Source organism: Anabrus simplex, chromosome 9 (genome assembly GCF_040414725.1).
Source record: "Anabrus simplex isolate iqAnaSimp1 chromosome 9, ASM4041472v1, whole genome shotgun sequence".
NCBI classification, from domain to species: domain Eukaryota; kingdom Metazoa; phylum Arthropoda; class Insecta; order Orthoptera; family Tettigoniidae; genus Anabrus; species Anabrus simplex.
In genome coordinates, this window is record NC_090273.1 from 50,011,994 (window position 1) to 50,038,889 (window position 26,896).

The 26,896-nt window shown below is 42.3% G+C and overlaps 1 protein-coding gene across 1 annotated transcript; it reads right to left on the reverse strand.

Annotated features, from left to right (window-relative positions):
- Positions 1-271: 271 nt before the first annotated feature.
- LOC137502152 (uncharacterized) lies at positions 272-9,516 on the reverse strand. Its single transcript, XM_068229142.1, has 4 exons — positions 9,388-9,516; positions 8,562-9,041; positions 2,328-2,632; positions 272-1,178 (listed from the first exon to the last, which is right to left on the reverse strand). Exons 1-4 carry the CDS (start codon positions 9,514-9,516, stop codon positions 272-274), a joined length of 1,821 nt encoding a protein of 606 aa, XP_068085243.1.
- Positions 9,517-26,896: the final 17,380 nt, after the last annotated feature.

Consider the following 26,896-nt stretch of genomic DNA (forward strand, 5'->3'; position numbering starts at 1 on the left):
CCCCCACCTTCTAAATGTTTAACAAGTCGACGCCTATGTACCTGCGACAATGTGAATATCAATCCAAATTTAATATAGTTATAAACATAACATTATAAACAATAGTTATAACAATTATACGAGTATAATCATATACAGTAGGCCTATATAAAATAATATAATAATCATAAGATACTAATTATGTTACTAAAAATTGACATTCTCAGAACTTAATATACTAGCATATCGGGAAGGTCTTCAGCCACTCACTAAGTGACGTTATCGACATCTTTCATATGTGTTCTTGCCACGGTACTGAACCAGCTTCTGAGCAGAAATAATCTTTTAACTTATCCCTTATGCAGAAAGCCTCTCTGGTCGAATTCCCACCACGAGGGGGCAAGTTTTGGAGCTGTGGATTGACAAACTCTTGGTTTGTGGAATCACTTGTTTCATTTATAAGCGTGAAAACACTGTCGTCATACTTTCTAATGAAATTGTGTAGCACACAAGTCGCTAGTATTATGTTATCAACGCTTTCCGGCTTTGATTGAATTCGTCTGTTGTAAATTCGAAATTTCTGGGTTAGAATACCGAAAGTGTTTTCAACTACCCTCCGAGCACGACTGAGTCGATAGTTGAATATTCGCTTTGTTCTGTCCAATTGTTGGCCTGGATACGGTCTCATAATATATGACTTTAAAGGGAATGCCTCGTCACCCACTATTACATGTGGTATTTCAACGGACGAACCTGGCAATTGTGTATATCCAGGAACTGACAAGGCACCTTGTTCAAAAGCTTTCCCAATATTCGAATGAGCCCAGACACCTCCATCGCTGTTCTTACCGTACGATCCAATGTCGACAACAATGAAGTTATAGTTGGCATCTACAAGTGCTAATAAAACAACTGAAAATGTTTTCTTATAATTGAAATACTGGGAGCCACTGTTCGGCGGAGCCTGAATGACGACGTGTTTACCATCAACTGATCCCAAACAGTTCGGAAAATTCCAGCGTTCTTGGAAGTCTTTCACTGTGGCTTTCCACATTTCTTCTGTTGGATGAGGCATTACTTCATGTATCAGTGCTCTTATTATAGCTTCGCAAGTTTCTTTCACAATCTTGTGTACAGTGGAATGCCCAAGACGATAGCTGTAAGATATTGTTTTAAATGAATCTCCGGTTGCGAGGAATCTGAAACAAATACAAAAATACCTAATTTTATGAATTCACAATAAACTTATCATTATGAGTAAACACCAACGATTAAATACTTAATTATTAATTAAATTCGTACCTAATTTCAAAAGAGTAAAGGCCTAAATAATTTATTTATTTTTCCAGGTGAAAGGTGCAAAGCAAGGTGGAACAATCTAAGAGATAATTATAAGAAGTGGCTGAAAAAACTGAGAACTAAAAGTGGGGAGGCAGCAAAAACTGTAAAACGCTACAGATTTGCGGATCAATTAAGTTTCTTAGATAAATACTTCAATGAAAGAGAAACTAAGGGAAACATCAATCTGTCCGCAGATGACGATTTTGAAAGTGAAGACGAGGAGAAACATGATACTTCAAATACAGCAGAACCACCGCAATCCAAGCAGCAGCCTGTACCTCACGATGTAAACAACAAGGGTATATCTACAGGAAACATCAGTGATGAAACTGACTCCTCAACGTTTTCAACCCCTCGAAGGTATTGTAAGAAAAGGAAGCTACAGGATGAACCAACAGCATCGTCGATACTGATGAAATACATCATCGAAAAAAATTCTGAGCAGGGCTCAGCTATATCTAACCGGGCCAATGAACATCTACAACACCCCGTTGATGCCTTTTTATTTGGAATTTCGCCTATGTTGAAGTCACTGTCTCCATACTACTTGAGTTTAGCTAAATCAGAAATTTTCGCAACCGCACATAAATATGAAATGATGATGCTGACAGAGCAAAGTACCAGCTCGACAACAGCATCTGGTGAGAGGGCATTTCAACCCTTAGAGGCACTACCAGAAAATGCGACTACAGATACTCTCAGTTCTTCATCGTGTTCAACAGCCAACAACAATGAAGATAACCTACAACTTTATTGGCAGAAGTTTGGTGAAAAATCAACTCAGTAACATGACAGTTATTTCAACATCCAAAAACACTAATGATTTCAATATTTTCCCTGCTGTTTTAAATACATATTTCTTAAATTCTTCCTCGTAAAGTTCACGGTATGATGTTTTACAAAATATTGTATTTTTGTTCATTTATGCTACTACAAAATTGTTGTCATGAACACGAATGTACTTACTTCATTTTCATTTTATTTTAATATTACTTAAGTCTACTTACCGCAGGCATACAGCCAGTCTTTCCATCGGTGTAATTGCAGGTCTCCAAAACGTGTCCTTTCTTGTAATTAAAGGCTCTACCTTCTTAAACAACTCACTGAATGTATTTCTGCTCATTCTGAAATATCCGTGAAATTTTACTTCGTCGTCCTTCAAGCACTTATATAGAGTAGAAAACTCTCCTTCCTTATCCCTGCGTTTCCATATAGGATGAACCCACTGTTTCTTCCTCTCTTTCTCTTCTTCATCCAAGATTATAGCTATCATTAACAGTTCATCATCACTAAGAAAACTCATCATGGAACACTTGATTGCTGACTTATAACTGCACGGAACTGCACGGAACTGAAGTGTGAGAACAGACGTGAAATATTCATGTCGGAAAGGACGGATACGGAAACGGAGAGCGCCGTCACGTCCCGGAGATGTGTGAATCGACCTTAACTCAATATAGCAGTATTTGTCCGTCTCCGGGACCTCGGCATCGGTAAATCGTAATTGCCTTCACTATGGAGAGACGTAGTGTTTACATTGCACTATGTCTTCTGATATGGGTTAGAGCAATTTTGTTACTTTCACTGATCTGCCTCAGTCTTATTCTAGGCTTTGACAATATGAAAGAGGCCGAAGTGTGAGCGATGGTAATAATGCCGTTCCTTATGCAGCCAGTCCTTGCGATAAATGGTTTGAAACTGTTGCTCACAGGGCCGGTTGGTGCATGCATTTCAGTGGACTTGGCAGATTGATATGTAATAGCGACTTCTGGCTCAGTGAGGAAAGCAACGAGAAACTACCTCACTCCTCATTTCCCTAGTGCGCCTCTTCACTGATGTCTAGGTTATCTATGACAGGTAATGGTGGAGCTGTAGATGATCCAACCAGCCTTCGGGATAAGGACTAAACATACAGTACATACTGTACATACATACTTACAAACATACTATGCATACATACAGAACTTTATCCGGCAATATGGGTGCAATACATACATAATGTTGTATAAGACATTTTCTCTTATAAATGACTAAATATTCTGCAAACGCATATTTAAGACGAAAAGCCTGCCACAATACATCCGGAATACTCTCCCTTTATTTTCAAATGGTATGGATTGCCCTATCCTAAATATTTTAAATTGATTAGATGACACTTGGCAGGTAGACAGACGGTCAAGTAGCACGTAATGTCCCTGGTATGAATTGTCCGGTATTCAGTTATCGCTGTTGAGGAATGTAATCACTATTGCATGTTTCAGTGGTGGTTTGTAGTGTGATGAGAAGTGTATAAATTAAGATGTGTATTACGCCGGAAACACACCCCAGTCCTCAAATGAGGAGAATGAACGAAACGCGACTACAAAACCCCGGTCCCGCACGGCCGTATGAACCGAAGGCTAGTATGTTGACTATTTAGCCAAGGAACCGGACACTTAAAAAAAAAATCGCTGCTGCTTTCTTAATATTAGATTCAGGCACCTCGAATGTCATAGTATCATCTCTTCAGGCGAGTAGTTCTCCTATAAGAATGCTGATAAGCCGTAGAGCTATTCTTGAGGTAGATGTCGATGATATTGTGAGAAGATTGCGGCGCGGTGCATGCATGGCGTTCGCGTGTGCTCCAGTTTATATTCCCTGAAGTGAAGTGGAGTAGAGTTGGAGTCGCGTGGAAAGGAGAGAGATTAGCATAAACAGCGGCCTGCTCTGCTCTCCCCCCACCACCACACTGGCATGTCGGTAAACACAGCAGCGAATATTTCATGTGTCAGAATATTTATTTCCAGCAATTCAGAACCTTTTAGAGTGAAATAGAATAATAATAATAATAATAATGATAATAAAGGCACTATAATACGGTAGTGAAAGAGCCGCCGTGGCTCAGACGGCAGCGCGTCGGCCTCTCACCGCTGGATACCGTGGTTCAAATCCCGGTGACTCCATGTGAGATTTGTGCTGGACAAAGCGGAGGCGGGACAGGTTTTTCCCAGGGTACTCCGGTTTTCCCTGTCATCTTTCATTCCAGCAACACTCTCCATTATCATTTCATAGCATGTATCACTCATTAACAAATCACCTTGGGAGTGGCGAACCCATTGTAATAACAGCCTATATATCTTTCATTCATTACATCCCTGACCCGGTCAATGACTGGAAAACAGGTTGTAGGTTTTCATTTTCAATACGGTAGTGAAATCGGAATGTCCATAGGCGAGCGAATGCTTAGTATTAAATTACAAATCAGATGAGCCTGAAATATTAGTGTTACGGGGCTACCCGTGAACCAGCAGAGGTGAAAGAAGGTGCCGGGATGAATGGGTCTAACTACAAAGTCAAAGTTAATTTAAAATTTTAACAAAGGTTATATTTTCGAAAAACAACAAAACTTTAACAACTTTTCACTTAGTGAGATAACAATGACGTAGCAATTTAGAAACAAGACTAGGAAGATCCAAGATTCCAGAACTTTAACATTCTTGGGCTACAAGCCCCTAGTGTTACAATTTTGAGTTCCCAGCTCAAATTTTACAGACGAACCCAAATAGTTCAAAGGGCAGAAAGCCCCTAATACCTGGAGCACTTGCTCCCAACTTCAAATATCAAGCCTCCCAGTGGCACTTTTACAACACTTGAAAAGAGCTGACACGCTCTCAGTTTTTGAAGCCTATTCAAGGCAATATCAGAAAACTTACAATTACTTGCCACCAAGGCACAACTAACAAAAAATGAAACAGGGGTATCCTGTACCCAACCTACTGGGCCTTCATGGAACACGAATAATGGTTAAGTAATTGGCCCTACACACAAATAGAATAGAGGCGAGTACCTGCACTCCTAGAACAGATTTCTTAAAACCTAAGGGGCGCTAGGCCGATGACACAGGGGCAATTCCCAAACTACGGAGGTGACTCGTATGAGAAAAAAAAGTCTTTACGGAAGCAAGAAAACCAGTTACAAAACGCAGTCACCTCAAACCAACATGAAGGGGAGCTCGAGAGGGTGCATCACTCTCTTTACAGTTAAAGATTTATGAAATTTTTACGTGAGCCGAAAGGAGATTTGCATTTTAAAGAAGTTGGTTACATAGTTAAAGTTTCGAACCTTTCCCTCGGGTTAAACTGCGGAGCTAGCAAAAGGGGAAGATGTTAAGTGGCCATACCTTGTCGGGGTACTGCTGCCTGATGAAAGAGGCACCTCCCGCCTCCTGCTTGACACACACACTTAGATGTTGATCAAATGGCCAAAAGACGTGAAAATCCGCAGTTTATAAACCCTCGGGGAAAGTTCGAGACCTTTCATGAATAATCAAGACACACCCGCAGAATTTTATTGGTCAAATTTAAAAGTGTCCCTCAGAATAGAAGAAGAAAATTAGGTATTGGCTGGATTCAAACCTGGCGGAAAGAAAATATAAATATTGCCAACCCTAAAATAAATGAACATCAATTAGTAAAAAAACATATGAATACAAAACTTCTTCAAAAAAGTTCTTTCACTTCGCACCAGGGTGCATGATCATAATTTTCTAGCAGTGACATCCATGAGAGAATGTCCAAACTTCTTGATGAACGGAAAACAAAACAAGTTGAAATTCACAGAGTACTGGAAACAATAACAAAATTACGTTGAATTACAGTAGTGACATCTGAGTAAAGTTTAAGTAGGTCTAGCTTTCAAGTTCACTGTTTCTGCTGTAGAGGAGTTCTTTTAGGCGCAAGATTTAAATGTGTGGCGTAGAGGTGTACCTCCCGGTACAATTAGAATGAAGAATCATGAGAAAACCTCTGGGTCCAATGAAAAGTACAGAATTGTGGAAATTAAGAATTAATAAGGAAATCTTATTAGAACATAGATCGGGCGAGTTGGTCGTGCGTTTAGGGGCTCGCAGCTGTGAGATTGCATCCGAGAGATAGTGGGTTCGATCAGCAGCAGCCCCGAAGATGGTTTTCCGTGGTTTCCTATTTTCACACCAGGCAAATGCTGGGGCTGTACCTTAATTAAGGCCACGGCCGCTTCCTTCCCATTCCTAGGCCTTTCCTGTCCCATCGTCGCCATAAGACCTATCTGTGTCGGTGCGACGTAAAGCAACTAGCAAAAAATGTTGTATAAAAGAAAGAAACAGAACATAGGAAACATAACGGAAGCCATAAGAAAAAGGAGCTGATATTTATGGGCATATTTTTAGGATGGGTCAAAACAGATTAACGAAAAAAAGGTATTCTAATACTTTTGGGAGATAAAATCAACAGCAACAACAAGCCGGATTCAAGAAGTCAAGAAAGATTTCGAACGATTTAAAATAAGAGAAAAAGAAATCACAGAAATAATTTTTTAGAAGTGAAATGTTAAATAATGAAGAATTCCAAGGAACAGGAGAAAAGAAAATTGATACGAAGAGGTCTGGGAAGAACAAGAAGAAACTCAGCGAAACGATGGAATACTGGAAAGAAAAAGGAAGAGCTGAATAATTGAAATTGGCACGTCGTCCCTAGCATGCCATGACGGGAAGATAATAATAATAATAATATTAATAATAATAGTATAGAAGGGAATAACAGCAGAAACAATACAGGACAGAGCATCTTTTAGGAGACTGATACAAAATTTCAAGGCTTTCCCGGAGAAAGAAAAGGAACGCAGTAACATCCGGAGAAAAGACAGGAGGAAAAACACAGTGAAATAATGAAAAACTATTGGAAAGCAAGAAAAGAAGCCGGAAACCAACAGAATTGAATGCGCTGGGTTATTTTACGTGGTCCTCAGATGGCCAAAATCGAAAATAATAATAATAATAATAATAATAATAATAATAATAATAATAATAATAATTGTTAAGGAAATATCGTGGTTCACAGAAGTGTGAGGGTTGAATGGGTGGACAGGTAAATAACTACAGCAGAACTGAACAGAAGAAATTTTGAAACTTTATTTATTTCCTTTTTTCTCTCCTTTATAATTGATAAATAGGAAATCTGAATGAATAATATCAATATTAATGAGCTTGTCAGCTCTAGAAATCACAAGGAGAGAAGAAACAAGGAAAAATAATGAAAAATTATTGATGGCAAGAAAAGAAGCCGGAAAGTCTGAATATCAGGTATAAAATTTACAATAGTTAACGGTTTGGTTTATTTACATACAAAAGAGTGGTATTGCCCTTGACAGGTACAACATTTTACAAAGAGCATGTACTCTGTGCTCCAGCTGTATCATAATTGCGTACTTACACCCTATCGGTTATCATTGATTAAAGTATTTACACAAAGTAGCCCCAAGGTGGGCTTATCTATTGCTCAACAGTTTATAGCTTTCTGTTTTTTAAGGGAACTTCACACCAGAACCAATTCTACACCCCACAATAAATTTCCAGGGGCATAATTGCCCATACTAAATGGCCTTCATGACAAAAGAAAAGGTTGGTTGTAACCGGCCATAAACGAAATGCAGCGGGGTGACTAAGTAAGAAATATTAAATACCTAATGTGTTAAGAATTTTAGAGGTTTTAAAAACTGTAGCCACCCCATGCCAAGGTGAAAGAGAACCAATCGAGGGTAATCACTCTTTGTTCCCTTACGTTACAGATTTCCCAATGGAGAATAAAATAGAGTCCGCAGGCTTGCCGAAAATTCTACATTTAAACCACCAAATTTAGAACTTTAAATAAAAGAGGTTGAAACCTTCCCTTACCGGGCAAGCTGGGCGTGCGGTTAGAGGTGCGCGGCTGTGAGCTTGCATCTGGGAGATAGTGGGTTCGAATCCCACTGTTGGCAGCCCTGAGGATGGTTTTCCATGGTTTCCCATTTTCACACCAGGCAAATGCTGGGGCTGTACCTTAATTAAGGCCACGGCCGCTTCCTTCCAACTCCTAGGCCTTTCCTATCCTATCGTCGCCATAAGACCTATCTGTGTCGGTGCGACATGAAGACAGTAGCAAAAATGAAACCTTTCCTTCAGGCTATCCGCAGGAGCTATCACATGTTCATGAAAATTCTGCCATTACCTTGAGTTGCTGGGCTTTCCGACGACCCCCACGGCCCGTGCCTCCCTTAGGACACGCCGCGCTCAAAGAATTGGAACAATGAAGACAATACGGTCTTAAAGCGCCCAGCTTTTATAGTATTTTTGTGGGGAAATTTCCAGAACTCTTTACTGATATAATGGATTGCTGTACACACCCCAAATGTAATTGGCTAGAGATTTACAAAATTCTGATACATTTATATATCAATCGATAAACTACAGCTGATCCACCCGATTCTGGTCCTGAGTCGGAGCCGCCTCCAGCCACCTGTTTGAGGATAAGATCTTCTTCGCTTCCACCTCCGTTGTCAAGAGCCAGGTCCCCGGCCACCCAGTCTGTGAGCCTGGACAACCTCACTCCAGACTCCGATGATGCTGCCTCCACGGATGGTTCTTCTGATGACTCATTTACGTCGCCCACTGGACGTTCCCAAAGAAGACGTATGAAATGCCATGATGTGAAACCAAGACCACTGGTTGTGTCCAACAAATTTGATATCTTCAGTAAACCTTCTGCTCCCCCCACTTCGCCCCCAAAAACCCCCGCCGTCAAGCCCTCCACTCCCTCCCGTTCTTCCCCCCAACCTCCCCCCACTGACAATAATTCTTTCCAGCAATCTAGAACTGATTCTAACTCATCCCCTCCTGCGCAAAACTCCTCCCAGACTTCCCGGACTCCAAGAATCAAGATTCCCCCTGTCTATGTCAGGGACGTTAAGGACATTAATCAATTCACCGACCTTCTGAAGGCAAATCAGATTGAATACGCAATCAAAGTACTTCACGACGGCATCCGGGTTCAAACCCGCTCTTTAGAAGACTTTGAAACGTTGAAAGCCCTCATCCGAAAATGCAACGGGCAATATCATACTAGACTCCTAGTTGATAAAGCCTACAGGAAGGTGGTAATCCGTGGCCTCCATCACTCTCAATCCCTGGAAGAGATCGCCGAAGAATTATCGTCCATTGGTTTTCGCATAGCATCAGTAGCCCAGATGACGTCCATGAAGACCAAAAGGAAACTCCCGCTCTTTCTGGTCACTTACTTCGATGACCACGACGACGATCTTAAGATCTTCGACATCAAGCACCTCCTGCGCACCGACGTCAAAATTGAGAAATATAACAGCCCTTCTGGTCCAGTCCAGTGTTTCAAATGCCAGCGCTACGGCCATCTCTCAGGAGGTTGTCACTGCCTCTCAAGATGCGTAATCTGCGGAGACTACCACACCACCAACGACTGCCCCAAAAGAGGCGACCGCTCCCAGAAGCCTCGCTGCGCCAACTGCGGTGAACAACACACCGCAAACTACCGAGGATGTAGTCACTACCTCCGACTCCTGCAATTGCACAACTCCAGGCTCCCCTCTGCCCGCAAAGGCCCCTCCGGTCCCCCTCCGTCAAGACTTAAAGCTAACATAACTTACGCCAATGCAATGAACCCCCAGCCCCCCGAGTCAAATCAGACCACCACTCCCAATCCGATAAACCTTTCCCTTTCCGACTTCCCTCTTCTACCAGGAACTACGGCCCCCTTACCAGAAAGGGAAGCACCGTTAAACCTTACCTCCACCTCCAGCGCTTCTGACATACTAGAACTTTTCAAACTTCTCACAGATCCAACCATCAAAAGTTTAATCTCACTTATCAAGAACACTCTTTCTCGCATTGCTGCTGCCCCTACACCTGCTGCCAAAAAACAAGCCCTCTTTGAAGCCTTACTTGAGTGGTTCCAAGATGCCTAAAATTTCCACCAACCGGGCATCCCCCAGGGAACTGAGGGTCCTCTTTTGGAACGCCGAAGGCGTTCAACGTCAACACGTCGAATTGTGTGAGCTAATCAAGGAACTGAAGGTCGACATCGCCCTTATTTGTGAAACCTGGCTCAAACCCCGCCACTCCTTCCACCTTCCCAACTTCAAGTCCTACAGGAACGATCGTCCCAACCGAGAACATGGCGGCACTGCCATCTTTATCAAAAACACCCTTTCCCATCAACGTATCCCTACTCCACCTGACCTTTTCTCACTTGAAGCCACAACCGTCGAAGTAGCCACACACAAAGGACCCCTCAGTCTCTCTGCGTGTTACATCTCACCTAATGCAGTATTTGACTCAGCTGATCTGGATAAGCTCATCCGCCCTGGCCACCAACACCTGCTTGCTGGGGACTTTAATGCCAAGAAACCACGGTGGAACAGTCGCACCTCCACAACTAGAGGCAACCAACTGGCCCGATACTGCGACAGAAAACTCCTGCTCACTCACGGTCCTGATAGGCATACCCACTACCCCCATAACCCCAATCATATGCCCGATACTCTAGACATTGCCATTTCCTCTAACATCCGTCATTATATCAAATTGACTACCATTGATGCCCTAAATTCAGACCATTTACCAGTTCTTATCAATATTGCTTCCAGTCCCATTCACTCCCCAATCCCCATCCCCATACATCTACGCAAGATCAACTGGCAATCCTTTCGAGACTATCTACAAACGCATGTCAACGGTAACCCCAGCATAAAAGGTCCGGAAGACATCGATGCCCTTACAAAGGAGATCACTACCGCTATTATCTCTGCCGCTGAAACTTCCGCCGTGGGACCCTCGGTGGCCAGGACCAAACCTGAACCTCTACCAACAGAGATTCTACAACAAATTAAAATCAAAAACCGCACCCGCAAGCAGTGGCACCTATCCAGAGACCCATATCTAAAATCAGTCTGGAATCGCCAGAAAAGAAATCTGACCACCCTCATCAGAAATCACAAAATAAGTTCTTGGAAATCCAGATTAGCTGAGCTCAGTGCTGCAGATAACTCACTGCACAGGATGGCGAGACGATTCACTAGGAAAAGGACTGGCATCCCTACCCTACATGGTCAACAAGGATTGGCTCATTCAGATTACGAAAAAGCTAACGCTCTTGCAGACACTCTTGAAGAAACTTGCACCCCCAATGTAGACCCGTCCGATGACGATTTCATTGACCTTGTCGAGGAGGCTATTGACAACCTCGGTGACTTCAATCTCCCCCCTGACTTCAAATTTGTCTCACCTTCTGAGCTCCAGGCTGCTATTCGCAAACTTAAAAACCGTAAAACTCCTGGTTTAGACAACATCTCAGCCACGTTCCTAAAAAACTTACCCAGGAAAGCCTTAACTTTTATAACCAAACTCTTCAATGCCATCTTCAGATTTGCACACTTTCCCAAACCATGGAAACTGGCAAAGGTCATCATGATCCCCAAGGCTCTCTCTGACCCCACTTTCCCCCAAAACTACAGACCCATCTCTCTTCTCTCTATTCTCTCCAAACTTTTTGAATCTATTCTACTTTCTCGTCTGCAAGCTATCATTGAAGCCAAACACCTCCTCAATGACGAACAATTTGGTTTCAGAAGTGGACATTCCACAGTCCACCAACTTATGCGAATCACCGAGGAAATTACAAAAAATTATAATCATAGGAGGCACACAGGAGTCTGTTTTCTTGACATCTCGCGTGCGTTTGACAAGGTATGGCACGAAGGACTAATCTACAAACTCAATCTTCTTCAGATTCCCAAATACCTGATTCACCTTCTTCATAGCTACCTCTCACAAAGAAAATTCCAAGTGCAAGTCGGCAACTCCCTGTCGGAACCCCGCCCCATCAACGCCGGGGTCCCTCAGGGGGGGGTCCTCTCACCGGTTCTCTTCAACCTATTTATGTCAGACATACCTCGTCCACCGCACGCGAATGTCTACATGTATGCGGACGACACCGCCATCTCTTCTGTATCCTGGCAACCACCCAGAGTACAAAATTACCTCCAAGAAGCCCTCTCCACTATCGAACCCTGGCTTCGACAGTGGAGAATTAAAATTAATGTCACTAAGAGCAGTGCTACTCTTTTCTCCAAAAGAACTCATTCTGACCCACTACCACTGGTCTTTTTCGGCGAGGTGATCCGGTGGTCAAATGTCACTAAATACCTGGGTGTTTCCCTCGACAGAAGATTAACTTTCAGACACCATATTGAAAGAATTTTGGCCCAGGCATATAAACGCCTGTACGAAATTATACCTCTAATGAAAGCCGACAATGGGCTCAACTTAGAAAACAGGCTCCTGCTGTACAAAACCTCCATACGGCCAATCCTTGAGTATGCCAGTCCTGTCTGGGGGATCGCAGCCAAAACGCACCTAAACAAAGTTCAGCGCTTTCAAAATCGTGCACTTCGCATGATCAGCGGTGCGCAATGGTACGAACGGAATCGCGATATACACAATGACCTTCATGTGGATGAAGTTTATTACAGAATCCTGATCTCGGCACAAAGATTCTACTACAACCTGAACTCCAACCCAAACCCACTCATATCCAACCTGGGTAACTACGATACTGATGGTCTTATCCACAAGCGACCAAAGTCTCTCCTAAGTTAAATCCACCCTCCGGGGTGCAGGTCATATCCTGACCAGTGCGATTCCGTTCAAAAAAAGTACCACCTCATAACACCTATGCAGTCTAGTTAGAAACCTATCGAAAGTTGCACTCAAGGCCCCTAAGGCCGAAGGGCTAAAATTGCTCACGGGATTGGGTTCCGACCCTCTTATCCCACGAGATGTGTGGTCTACTACTACTGATCTGCATTTAGGGCAATCGCTCAGGTGGCAGATTCCCTATCTGTTGTCTTCCTATTACAATTGAAGAAGGAACCAGCAGAAGTGTTGAAAAAGATACAAGAATAGAACAAGCTTCAAAACCTAATGTTTGCCAACTGCAAAATAAACTTTCCTTTAAAAATTAATTATAGTTGATCCCGCCAGAGGGAGTAATTGAACCGATGATAGATTCGTCTAACAGTAGAAAACCAAAGTATCTTGTAATACAATAGTCCAAGTTAGATTACATAGATGGTCTTATAGCAGGCGCGCAGTTTACTGACCGGGAAAGGTGTACCCTCGGTACAATAATAATACAGTCAGAGAAGTGGAGAGTTCTAGAGAAGACATAACTACGAACTACGATATACACGCGCGTGGAAAAGACTTGATGTAATTCAGAAAGGGAGGATTGCCTTTTGTGGTCACCTGACCCTAAGGTGCTTTGGGAGATTAACCGATCGAATGTTCAGCTATTCTCTAAATAAGAAAACCAAGGGACCTGCAAAAAAAAAAAAAAAAAAAAAAAAAAAAAAAAAAAAAAAAAAAAAGCAATCACACAAAGTCGCTTTTAACCTATTTAGCCGAAATATATTATTGTTTTTACGTCCTGCTAACTACTTTCACGGTTTTCGGAGACGCCGAGGCACCGGAATTTGGTCTCGCAGGAGTTCTTTTACTTGCCGGCAAATCTACCGACACGGGGCAGACATATTTGAGCACCTTCAGATACTACCGGACTGAGCCAAAATCGAACCTGCCAAAATTGGGCTCAGAAAGCCGGCGCCTTAACCGTCTGAGCCACTCAGCCCGCCTAAGTTATGCCGTGTTCCGGATTTTTTAAACACACAATTTTCGTACGACGTACTGTACGCTCATATTATAACGTATTTTTATTTCAACGGTGAGCTGATTGAACCGTGAATTTTATAACAGTCTATAATGAACATTGATGTGTCTAAAGATGGATCGACGAATGGACTAACGCCAGGTCTCCGACCATATTAACATTGGGCTGGGTAGCGAAGGCGATAAAGTGGTGTGATATGGGTAGTAACTATATTCTTTCTCGGCTGTGATTTTTAATGACTGAAGACTCATTAGGCGTTGCGGAGAATTCCTTGATACCTTTGTATCCTACGACTGCGATAGAATACCTGAAGTGAGTGTAGTGTAGTCCAAATCTTATGTTCGTTCTTTTGTCCTCTCTGGTTCTGCTTTGAGCTGTCTCCTCTCTGTTAAAGCGAGACAGAAATTCACATTTTGGTTGCAATCTTTTAGCCACGGGAAGTGGAAAGTGTAAAGGGAGAAGGAAGAGAAAGGAAAGGGGCGAGTTAATTCACTTTATAAAAGAAGAAGGCCAGAGGTCTCCCGTCCACTTAATGTCATGTGAGCGGTATCTGCGGCTTCTGAGGAGAAAGCAGCTTACAGTTTGACACGGTCCCTCTTTGTCAGTTCACTAATATTGGAGAACAATAGTTGTTGGCCTGTGGAAGATATTGAAAAACGTAGAAGCAATACGATGGTGCTTGAGAACCGGGAGAGTCTAAGTTGGATTCACCTGTGAACAACATAGCATTAATTTGAAATTAAATTACATACATCATCATTATAGACCGTTATGCCTTTCAGGGTTCAGTCTGCAAGCCTCTGTCGCCACAATCCTCTATTTGCAACTAGCGCTGTGGCCTCATTTAGTTCTATACCTCTTATCTTTAAATCGTTAGAAACTGTGTCTAACCATCGTCGTCTTGGTCTCCCTCTACTTCTCTTACCCTCCATAACAGAGTCCATTATTCTCCTAGGTAACCTATCCTCCTCGATTCGTCTCACATGACCCCACCACCGAAGCCGGTTAATGCGTAATGCTTCATCCATCGAGTTCATTCCTAACTTAGCCTTTCACCCCCTGCGGGTAGGGGACGCACATGTAGAATACACCCGCGGTATCCGCTGCCTGTCGTAAGAGGCGACTACAGGGGGCGACCAAGGGATGATTGAATTAGAACCATGAAACTACTCTTGATTCGTACCATCATGCGGGGAACACCATGGGTTGCATGTACTTGCGAGTAGTATCACTAAATTTGTACGAAATAGGTTTGTGATTAGTTGCAGTAAAAAGCCTGGCCTGGTGGATTCCCGTACCCGTGCGTTGTACCCATGTGAGCAGCGCCGCGGGTCTGGGCGTAGCCTGTGAGTTGTACCGCTATATGAGCGGCACCGTGGGTCAGCGTTGCCTGTGATTGGTACCCGCTATGTGAGGAACACCACGGGGATACTGGCGCCCGTCACTAGTACACCTAGGTGAGGAACCTTACCGGTTTGCGTTGGCTATGAGTGGCGCCATTGTGTGAGAAACACCATAGGTCTGCGTTCGCTGTGCGAATTGCAATACTTGTGAGTAGTACCATCTTGTGTGGACCACCGTGAGTCTTCGCTACTTTTGATCAGTACCCCAAAATGAAAAATACCATGATTCTACTTTACTCGCGATATGTACCATTCTGTGGGGCCTTAGACGTGAATTTAGCACCCCTTCAGACATCAAGCATCATTGTGCTTTATAAATGGTCCCTTGGTCAGTATGTAATTAACTACCTTCTTTTTGAGTCTAATCCACTGTTTTTGTTTGTTTTTTTTTTTTTTGTAGGGTTCATGTCCATCCATTCATTCTTCATGACAATTTTTTTTTTAATTTTGGTCAGTGGATGAATTTGAATTTTTTGTTATTTCATTTCGTACCATGAGGGGCCGATGACCTCGATGTTAGGCCCCTTTAGACAACAAGCATCATCATCATCACAACTTAGCCTTTCGGGCCCTTTAGCTCTTCAACTTTCGTCACAATTAAGGATATTGCTTAAATTTTACGTTTTTCGTAGTATGGGGACCCCCTATTTTGTGTGCTAAGAAATGTTTTCAACGTTTTAAAAACAGTTGAAGGGAACGTAGTATGATCTCACCCAATGCACTTTTCCGGCCATGTTTCACTCAGGAATTCATTTCAAGGTTAAGTACAGCCTTGGAATGAGTCCCGTACAGCAGCCTATTTTATGTGTGTTGCTTCTATCTGACAACAAGAGAACGAAGTCTCGGCACCCAATCATTGCCTAGAACCGGCTTCATCTTTTAAGGAGCACTGGGTGTAGGAAGATGTCAAGTATTACACGTTCAAAACATAATTGCACTCGGTCTTGCCGGTGCTCTGTCGTTAGGCATCGTAGTGCGCTAAATCTATGACTGTTCAGGTAGTCCTTGGTGATATAGTGGTATCTTTCGCTCTAACATCGCTAGTTCCTGAGTGATCAACACATACTCCATTCTGAATTTGTCCTATTTTTTTTTTCATTTTGTAACACTCATTAAATTCTTTAAACCTTGTCCTGTCGGTAATGCGAGATAGTTGTGATGATTGCAGTCGGTCCACGGTCCACTGACATGCCCGCTACTCGCCCTGCTGTCACATGTCCACTGCGAAAACAAACACTAACGCCCAAGTGCAATCATATTTTGAATACGTAATATACAGGGTGAAGCGTAATTCGCGCACTCGGGCGTCGCAGCGCGACTCCTCACATGCCAGCAATAAAAAAATGTCTCTTACAAAATTTCATCTTGCGAGTATATCCGGCAGAAAAACGACGTTGAAGATTAGCAATCTGGCAACACTGTAATCACATGTAGGGTAACTACCTCTGTCAGCAGACATTACTCGTATTGTACAGTTGGTGCAATGGATAGAGTTTTGGGTTAGCATGCAGGAGGTCGAGTGGTCGGTCCTGGGTTGAGGCGTATGTTTTTTATTTCGTAAATGTAGTCCAGGTGGTATGGTATCTGACATCTTAATCGTCAACAGCGATTGCATTGGGTCCTCTAGAAACCATTTGCACTTACATACTAAGATCCTAGAAATGGACGAACAATCGTTTTCATTGGTCAGCTTTGAAAGGCCCACGTCGTGGGCGTGAATTTATTCGCACCACTTCATCTACTAGATGTGAAAACTGTTTTCTTTGTACTCTCCTCCAATGGTCCCATAGATTAGTACCAACTATTATTCTTGCCTCGTTCAGGTCCATTACATTTCGTTAGGGCCTTACGTTACCAGTAGGCCTAGCAACGTGCTCTGCGAATTATGTCCAAACTCGGTTACAGTTTGTATGTGTTATCACCATGGTCCCAATAATTCTGCCTCTCAACATTGCGTGTTGCGTCTGGTAACCGCATGCTGTTTAGTACGTATCTCAATATATTATTATTATTATTATTATTATTATTATTATTATTATTATTATTATTATTATTATTATTGTCCGCCTCTGTGTGTAGTGGTTAGCGTGATTAGCTGCCACCCCCGGAGGCCCGGGTTCGATTCCCGGCTCTGCCACGAAATTTGAAAAGTGGTACGAGGGCTGGAACGGGGTCTACTCAGCCTCGGGAGGTCAACTGAGTAGAGGTGGGTTCGATTCCCACCTCAGCCATCCTCGAAGTGGTTTTCCGTGGTTTCCCACTTCTCCTCCAGGCGAATGCCGGGATGGTCCCTAACTTAAGGCCACGGCCGCTTCCTTCCCTCTTCCTTGCCTATCCCTTCGAATCTTCCCATCCCTCCACAAGGCCCCTGTTCAGCATAGCAGGTGAGGCCGCCTGGGCGAGGTACTGGTCATACTCCCCAGTTGTATCCCCCGACCAAGAGTCTGAAGCTCCAGGACACTGCCCTTGAGGCGGTAGAGGTGGGATCCCTCGCTAAGTCCGAGGGAAAAACCGAACCTGGAGGGTAAACAGATGATGATGATGATGATGATGATGATGATGATTATTATTATTATTATTATTATTATTATTATTATTATTATTATGTTGTAAATGTAGGATACATGTGACCTCAGAAACGGTGTCTTACTGTATCACAGTAGGTAATGTCAGATGGAAATTAGCAAATAAAAAATGCGCCTCAACCCAGGATCGAACCATCGACCTCCTGCATGCCAACCAAAAATCTACCCACTGCACCAACTGTACAGCACGAGGTGGGCGTACTGACAGCGGTAGTTACCCTACATATCGTTACAGTGTTGCCAGATTGCTACTCATTAACGTCCGTTTTCTACCGGATATACTCGCAAGACGAAATTTTGTAAGAGACATTTTTTTATTGTTGGCATGTGAGGAGTCGCGCTACGACGCCCGAGTGCGCGAATTACGCTTCACTCTGTATATTTACTGGTGTACCTGCACGTTCGTATGCAAAATGATAGACGTCGTGTGAAGGGAGTTCTGTTCATTCTATGTGTAATACATACATATACGTTTCTCTGCCTGCTGTCATTTCTTGATGGATGCAGTACTTTTGCATCCATCACTTGGCACAGGCCAGAGTAAAGTGTAGCTTCCACCGAAGTCCCAGTCAACATCCATGGCTGTGACAATATGGAAGCTGTTGGGGTATGGGTAGTGCTGAGTAATGACATTCGGAGCACGACTAGTGCATCTGCGTGTTATGATAGGTGCTGCTCATAGGGTCAGTCGTGCTGCAATAGTACTTTCTGACCCAGTGAGGAAAGCAATGGCAAACTACCTCACTCCTCATCTTGCCTAGTACGCCTCATTTTGGTGCTGCCATTGGTTTTTGGGGTTTCCTTATAACCGCATAACCTTTGGTGGTGCTATTTGAGGATCCAACCGGCCTATGGGCTGATGACTTAACATACACACACATACGTTTCTATGGATCTAGATTTCAGATACATGTGCGTAAAATGTTGCTATCTTGTATGAAAGGGGAAAGGAAAACATTTTAAACAATTAAGCCAAAATGAGAATAACAGCCATTGCATCTGGAAGCTAAATGCAAATTATAAAGTGACCTATCGTCAAAATGCCAATAGAATAGCATAAAAGTGTTATACATTTTAGAGAAATGAAAATGAAAATCCACAGCTTGTTTCCAGTCATTCGACCGGGTCAGGAGTGGAATGAATGAAGCCCCCACCTAGCGGCGAGGATAGGAATTGTGCCGGCTATCGCACTCCTCTGGGGCAATCATTAATGAAAGATGAAATGAAATGATATTGGAGAGGGTTGCTAGAATGAAATATGACAGGGAAAACGGGAGTCCTGTCCCACCTCCGCTTTGTCCAGCATAAATCTCTCATAGAGTGACCGGGATTTGAACCATGGAACCCAGCGGTGAGAGGCCGGCGCGCTGCCGCCTGAGCCAAGGAGGCTCAACGGTTTTAGTAACACAGCAATTTATTTAATAAATTATCTCCAATAACTGTTGTTTGTTCAGTCCGAAGGCTGGTTGGATCCTCAACAGCTCCACCATTAGCTGTCATAGATCGCCCAGGTGCCACTGAAGAGGCATACTAGCGAAATGAGGAGTGAGGTACTTTCCCGTCGCTTTCCTCACCGATCCAGAAGTTGCTATTAGATATCAGTCTGCCAAGCCCACTGAAATGCATGCACCAACCAACCCTACAAGCAACATTTTTACACCATTCATAGCAGGGACTGTCTGCGGAATGACATTACTAGCATCGTCCATACCTCGGTCACTTTTATATTTTAGTGCCGGGGGTGTCCGAGAACAGGTACAGGTCTTTTGATTTGACCCCCGCAGGCGACCTGCGCGTCATAATGAGGATGGCATGATAATGAAGGCGACACATGTATACCCAGCTCGCGTGCCAGCGGAATTAACTAATAATGGTTAGAATTTCCGACCCCGCCGGGAATCGAACCCGGTACCCATGTGACCAGAGGCCAGCACGCTAACTATTTAATGTAGCCATGGAGGCGGACGTCAGAGCCAAAGATAAGACTGAGACAGATCAATAAAAGTAACAGCATTGCTCTAGCTCATACCAGAAGACATTAGATCTCTGCATCAAAGCCTTATCCAATAACTATTAAGTGCTTTTAAAACTGATATCGATTATTGGTACAATTTTTCGTTGTCATAAGATGATTAATTTCTAGCTTCCAAATTTCATTCATGGCTAATCATAAAATGCATCACCATTTTCTACAAAGAAAAGAGTGAGGTAAGTCACTTTCGTATATATGCTTTGCTAGTGGTTTTAAGTCGCACCGACTCAGAGAGGTCTGATGGTGTCGATGGGATAGAGCAGAGAAGGAGGCGACCGTGACCTTACCTAACTTATCGAAGATACAGCCCCAGCATTTGCCTGATGTGAAAATGGGAAACTACATAAATAATCTTCAGGGCTGCCGACAGTGGAGTTTGTTCCTGCCACTTCCTGAATGCAAGCTAACAGTTTCGCAGCTTAACCGCACAGCAAACCCGCGCGGTTTTTGCAAATGTCTGTGATGCTCTTTTTTATTAATTCTCCTACGAATGTTTTGATTTCAGCATAGTGGTGCTCTGCCCAAGTCCCTGAGACCGTACTGCTGTAACAATTATCAGTAAAATACCGGTATTATTTTGGCATTCGCCAGTACTGCTATGGGAAACCGTAAAACGTTAAAACCGGTAGTATGTACCGGTATAGACGTACATCAACGATATACCAGTATAATAGCAGTAAAAGCATCCAAGGTCAGAAGAGTAAAGCCCGAATACTTAACAAGGGATTTAAGTAGTTCTGCTAGGCGTAGTCATTACGTTTATATGGTAAAGAAGTGACGCTTCTGACAACCTGCTTGTTGTTTCGTTGAAGAAAACACTGACCTACGCAGTCTGCTGTTTCGTTACTTACAACAACCTCTTGTGTGGTGAGCGAGTTAAAATGGGACGTCGGCGGATGTAGAATGGGTCTCGGGCTACAAGTGGCCACGGCTGGTTTGTGGTCCCACAGCTCTGCACTCCGACTGCGGAGGAGGGTTGGCCACGGCTCTACCGTGGCTCTACGCCTCTGTATTCGGGTGACGGAGAGGGTTGTCGGTTGTCCTGAGTGGTTTTCCGTAGTTTTCAATTCTCCTGCACTAAGGCGAATACCGGAACAGTTCCTAGGATAGGCCACGGCCGCCAACCATCTTCACCACCCATCTCCTTCACCGTATCAAATCTCCTGGCTTGAGAGATGGGGGCATCGTCTAGGAGGCCCGCCTCTTCCTTCAGGGGTAATGAAATCATTTAAATAGTAGTAGAAAAATAGGAAGAAAGTTCCCGTATACCGGTACTTCGAATATCAGCGAAAACATTAAACACATCCAGGTGCATAATAAACACTGCTTGCATGTTGTGAAGGTTTGTGTACTACCTGATAATAATATCAACAATGCGATATATATATCTTAATTAGAGAATGTTATGCCTTTCAGCGTTAAGTCTTCAAACCTCTGTGAATTTACTAACCATCGCTATAATCCTTTACTTGTGACTTGTTCTGTGGTCTCGCTTAGTTCTATATCTCTTATCTTTAAATCGTCAGAAACCGAGTCTAACCATCGTCGTCTTGGTCTATACTCTTCTTCTTTTACCCTCCATAACTGAGTCCATTATTCTCCTAGGTAACCTATCGTCCTCCATTCGCCTCACATGACCCCACCCCCGAAGCCATTTTATGCGTACAGATTCATCCGTCGCGTTAATTCCTAACTTAGTCTTTATCTCATTCCGAGTACCCTCCTGCCATTGTTCCCAACTGTTTGTACCAGCAATCACCCTCACTACTTTCATATCTGTTAAGTCTAACTTATGAATAAGAAATCCCGAGTCCTTCCATCTTTCACTCCTGTAAAGCAAAGTTGGTCTGAAAACAGACCGGTGCGGTTAGAGATAGTTTCGTCTGGGAGGTGACTTTTCTTAGATAACATGTCAACTGTTAATCGCGACTGTGAACTCAGGCATTAGCTCTGCTGCACCTTATTCCGTCTCACTTACCATACCATCACCCCAGGAGAACACACAACCCAAATACCTGCTCCAGCTTCGTATTCCTAACCTGACATTCAGTTATCTTGTGTTTCTTACTTCTGACATCGCTTTAGTATTGGAAACGTCGAGAGGTAATCAGTAAAATGGACGCTGCGACTTGTATGGGTATCGACGTTTAGTTTCTCAGTGACAGTCCGACCAACATGGTTTGTACGCTTGCATTTCAGGGAACTCTTCGGTAGTCATAATGCCGAAACACTGAAAAAAGTTATCGTAAGTGTTTGTGAGATGTATAGTATTTCGGTTTGGCGGATAAGGCCTATATTCAGTAAGCACAGACGGTAGACCAAATGTGATTAAACTTGTGTAGTTGCTGAACAAGAACTATTAAATGACCATGAAACTGAGAAATACCTTACACGCTTCTTGGCATGAAAGTGAAAATTCAGAATTATTATTTCAGAGTGGACATCGTAAAGCTGTGAATCAGAAAGGAATATCAAACGGAATTTCACGGTTACAACGTCCAAGAGATATAGCTAGATCTGTGAGATGTGCAGCTCATACACTGCAGTTAGCTGTAAATGACGTGCTGAAGGATACCAAAGCCACTCAAACTATAACGCAGCCGAGGAACGTCTGTAAAAAATTGCGTTCTCCGACAGTAAGAGGTGTGTTTCACACAATGAAACAACGGAATCCCACGCATGACTTTGCTACTTTGCGACATTCAACGGCGGACTCAAGCCGTGTTGCTCTGGTACTAATAAATATTTACTTCTATTACTGCAGACTTGGAGTGAAACTAAATCGATCGTATACACGCTAATGCCAGCTCGTGTAGCTACTTAAGAATTGCAAGAGGAACAGTGACTTCTACCGAATATAGCTCCGCTGTATTTAGGTAACATCCAAAATAAACGCATCGCTATCTTTGTGTTTTGAATGCAAAGGAGACTAGAAAAAAACAGTTGCATGACAATTATATCTTCTTGGCAGGAATGTTTCTCGACCTGAGATACAACATGGTACTTTTTCAGAAGCTAAGCAGCATTTGATCAATACATGGACACATGTTCTGGAAATGGAATCATCACACACTACCACAGCTAGTGAGTGACATTTACCCAACCGGCAAGGACGATGCATACTCTGATGCTGACGAAGTCGAGAGGATGCTGAAATCTTTATAATGGTCGAATTTCAGTCCAGCCTCACGAATGACTGTGAACTTCCTCGGCTGCAATTGAAGGAAACATCTTGGAATTTTGGCTGAAGAACAAACACACTATGCCAGTTTTATAAAGTAGCCACTACAGTACTAACTGTTCCATTCACGCAAGTAAATGTCGAATGATTCTTTTCATCATATTTTCTCTTATTTGACATTCAAGATCGTTTGTTGTTTTTGTATTTTAGTATTTTGTTTTCGACTCGGCTCGGTACGGCTACGCTCACTAGTGTGACATATTATTCCAGTACTCGGTCTGTGCCAAGTCCCTACACCACCCCGAATTAATGAAACAATACGATTTGTACAACATGCGTCGTAGTTAAGTTCGTACGTGATCACATGAGTTAGTCGGTTATCAGAACTGGTGGAGGCTATGACGTATAATTAGTAATAGTAATAGTATAATTAGTTATAGGGAGCCTCAATAGTATTTGTTGTCTTGTGGTTGAGTGTAAGAGAGGGCCGGGTGCCCTAACTTCGCCACATGAAAGAAGCCATAATAAATAAATAAATAAATAAATAAATAAATAAATAAATAAATAAATAAATAAAAATGTAAGTAGGAAGTGGACTAGATTTAGGAAGGATAAGGCTGTGGTCTGAAGCATTCAACTTCGGAGGTCGACGTTCGGTTTATTGAAGGCCCGTGTATACAGAGTCAGTTAAAATTGCATGCACGTTGTAATCCTCCGTAGATCACATGTCTGACTGGGAGAAGTCTTCAGGAAGTAGTACCGCGGTGAAATTGTTTCAGATCGCAAGATAAAAGAATTCACTATGAATCTCAATGGAGTTCCCATTTTCATAAAGATTGGTTAGATTGGTTTTAGTAAGAAATGTTGCCTAAAATTGTCGTATCGTTTGGAGCTGTTCGTCACGCAATGGAAATTGGCGAGAAGGGGTTGAACATGGAGAAAGATAATGAGACGAGAGAATCATATTCAAATAAAGTGAGCGTGCACGACTCCAGGTGCCCACGTCAAGGAGAAATATGGCTGCTGTACCTCGGGATAAATTGCTACGGAACTTCTTGTGAGCAATTGAAATATATTATCTAGTAATGATATCTGAATATACTGTAGCTCTTTGCTGCCTGCTGACTTGAAATCGCTACTGATAATCGATAAACGTTGGTGAGTCATTATTATTATTATTATTATTATTATTATTATTAGATCCCAGAAATACCCAGGGTAAGCCGAAGGTTTTTACATAGACGATCAAACATTCGGTGACCTCTAGCTACGTGGATACCAAAATTGATGTACAGAAAATGAATTTAATCCTGCAAACTGTACAATTCGAAAGGTATTTCATTAAGAATGTCCGTTCTGAAACGCAGTAAATTGTTTTAAAGAAAGGGGGGTACCAAATGCCTCTAACTTAAATTCTATGAATACGATTGTCTATATTTAGGGACTTGCTGCTTTTTGTAAAATAGCCTAATACTTTAAGCCATTGGTTTCCGAAATCTTTCAGTTCACGGCGCGCTTGACAAATGAAGGAATTCGCATGTAACTCAAGATGAAAATATGTCTAATAATATTACAACTTGTTAGTATGATTAGATGAGTTTGATCAAGGTAACTGAAAAAACTATTTAGCTCTATAAAACATGTAAAACATTTTGAACAATTGCATCCTTGAGAAGCAAATTCAAAAATCATAAATTTCGGTATGGATGAGCCTATTTATATAGTGGTTAGTGTGATTAGTAGGGAGCGGATTTTTATGTGCTAAAAATGTGAAAAATATTTATTTTTTATGTGCTGAAAACTTTAAAATATGTGATAAAAAATTGAAATTATTTTCCTTTAAATATCACATAACTACTCGCGCTCAAGAAGTAAATAAGTATAATGTTTTGTATTAGAATATGGTGCTACCAAACGTGCTCCTTAAGGCAAAATGGTGTCTGTGTATGGAAGCGTGCTGTATGGTATATTAATTTTTGATATGCCAGAGTAGATATTATGAATGTTTTTTTAAGGTAATGTTTTGTTTAAATATGGTAAAAGCAACCTATCATCTTTGAAAAAATAGTACCAGTTCGTACTCACCCATCACACGCTGGAATATTAGTTGCTAGAAGTAGTCTCAGGATTGCAGAGAACAACAAAGGTCATCTCGAAATTGTCCATCACAAATGCATGCCGATTATCTCTAAAGAACGCCTTATACTGCGGAAAAGATCGCTCCACATCACAGGAAGTCAGACGAGCATAGTTAAAGAATGTCACCAACAATAACGCCATCAATTTCGCCAACATGAGCACCCTCTAATACACTAGAAATTTGGCACATTGTTTGAAATCCTCTGTTTTTCCTGAACAAATTTTGATATTTGACCTTTAACAGTCCCTGTACCTGCGAAGCCGGGAGTGGATCTAATTTATTTTCAACAGCGCGCACGTCCTTCACTGTTTCGGACAACAGGTTAGTGGATTTTTCAAGTATGTCTATAGTTTTACACAAGAAGCTTAGATTGGCAGATATAAACGCCAAATCTTTTTCAAAGAGCTGTCTTTTAGTATCTCTTGAAGAATCTCAATTGACGACGCGTCGTTTTTATCTAGCACGTTCACAACGGATGCAAAACTTTCGAAATTGTCTGCGTAGTATATCACAGCGCTAAGCCAGGTACCCCACCGCGTAACAATAGGCAGAGGAGGAAGCGCAAGATCCGGGTTTTTCTCTTTAAAGAAATCGATTCTTGAGGGTGCTTTTACGAAAACTTTTTTGCCATTAGACACTAATTTATCCACTTGAGGATACTAAGCCCGCACAGTTTCACATAACCTGTGTAGAGCATGAGCAACGCAAGTTACGTGTATCATTTTCGGAAAGCTCACAGAAAGGCCTTCGGCTACCTTTTTCATGTAAGCTGCACTGTCAGTAAGGAAAAGCAATACATGGTCGTATTTTATACCTTTTGGCCAAAGTAAGTGAATGGCTTCATTGAATAACCTAGCTACAGTGACATGGTTTGCAGCAAGCATTTCTTTACACGCTAGCAAATAAGAATGTTCGCAAGCAGTTTTGTCATTCTTCAACACACCAACTACAACATTTCCTACTTTTCTGCCACTTGAATCAGTGGTTTCGTCAATGCTCACCCACAGTTTTTCGCTATCACATACTGCCCGAATTCTCTGTAAAGTTTCTTCGTGACATTTTGGGAGATAGTTTTTCCTTAATGTGGATTCGTCTGGAGGCTCAAAATTAATGTACTTTGTTAGGAAATTTCTCAGTCCCGGATTATTTATTTTACCAAGAGGAATGTCGGCGCAAACAAATGTTCTGCACACATCTAAATAATACTGGAAATATTTAGATGGGCCTGCATTTGAAGTAGTTGGTTCAACTATTAGTAATTGTCGCGAACGCACACGCGAAGCAGCCGCAGTATGCTTATTTCCAGACAAATGCTGGATTACTTGAGAACGTTGATCTGCACGTACTGTTTTACTACACGGTTGGCAAAATAATGCTTTTAAATTCCACTACATATTGTTGAAGACGCGACATTGTACTCGACTTCTCTTTTGGCATTATTTTGCAGGTTACGACACACGCATTTAAGGTGAATCACTGTTTCAATAAAAAGAATAGCAGCGTACACTGAAGGAAATATTTCTTATAAATCCATACAAAATCACACGACCACGGGAATGATATATGGACCCGAACAGCTAACCTTACTCTTAGGAGGAAATTCCACTACCTAATGGTGGGGCAATATTCGTCCGAGTTTCCCATGTCGTAACGGAATTACGTCGCCTTATCTCTCCGTGATTGCCTTTCGCTGATATTCTATAAACAA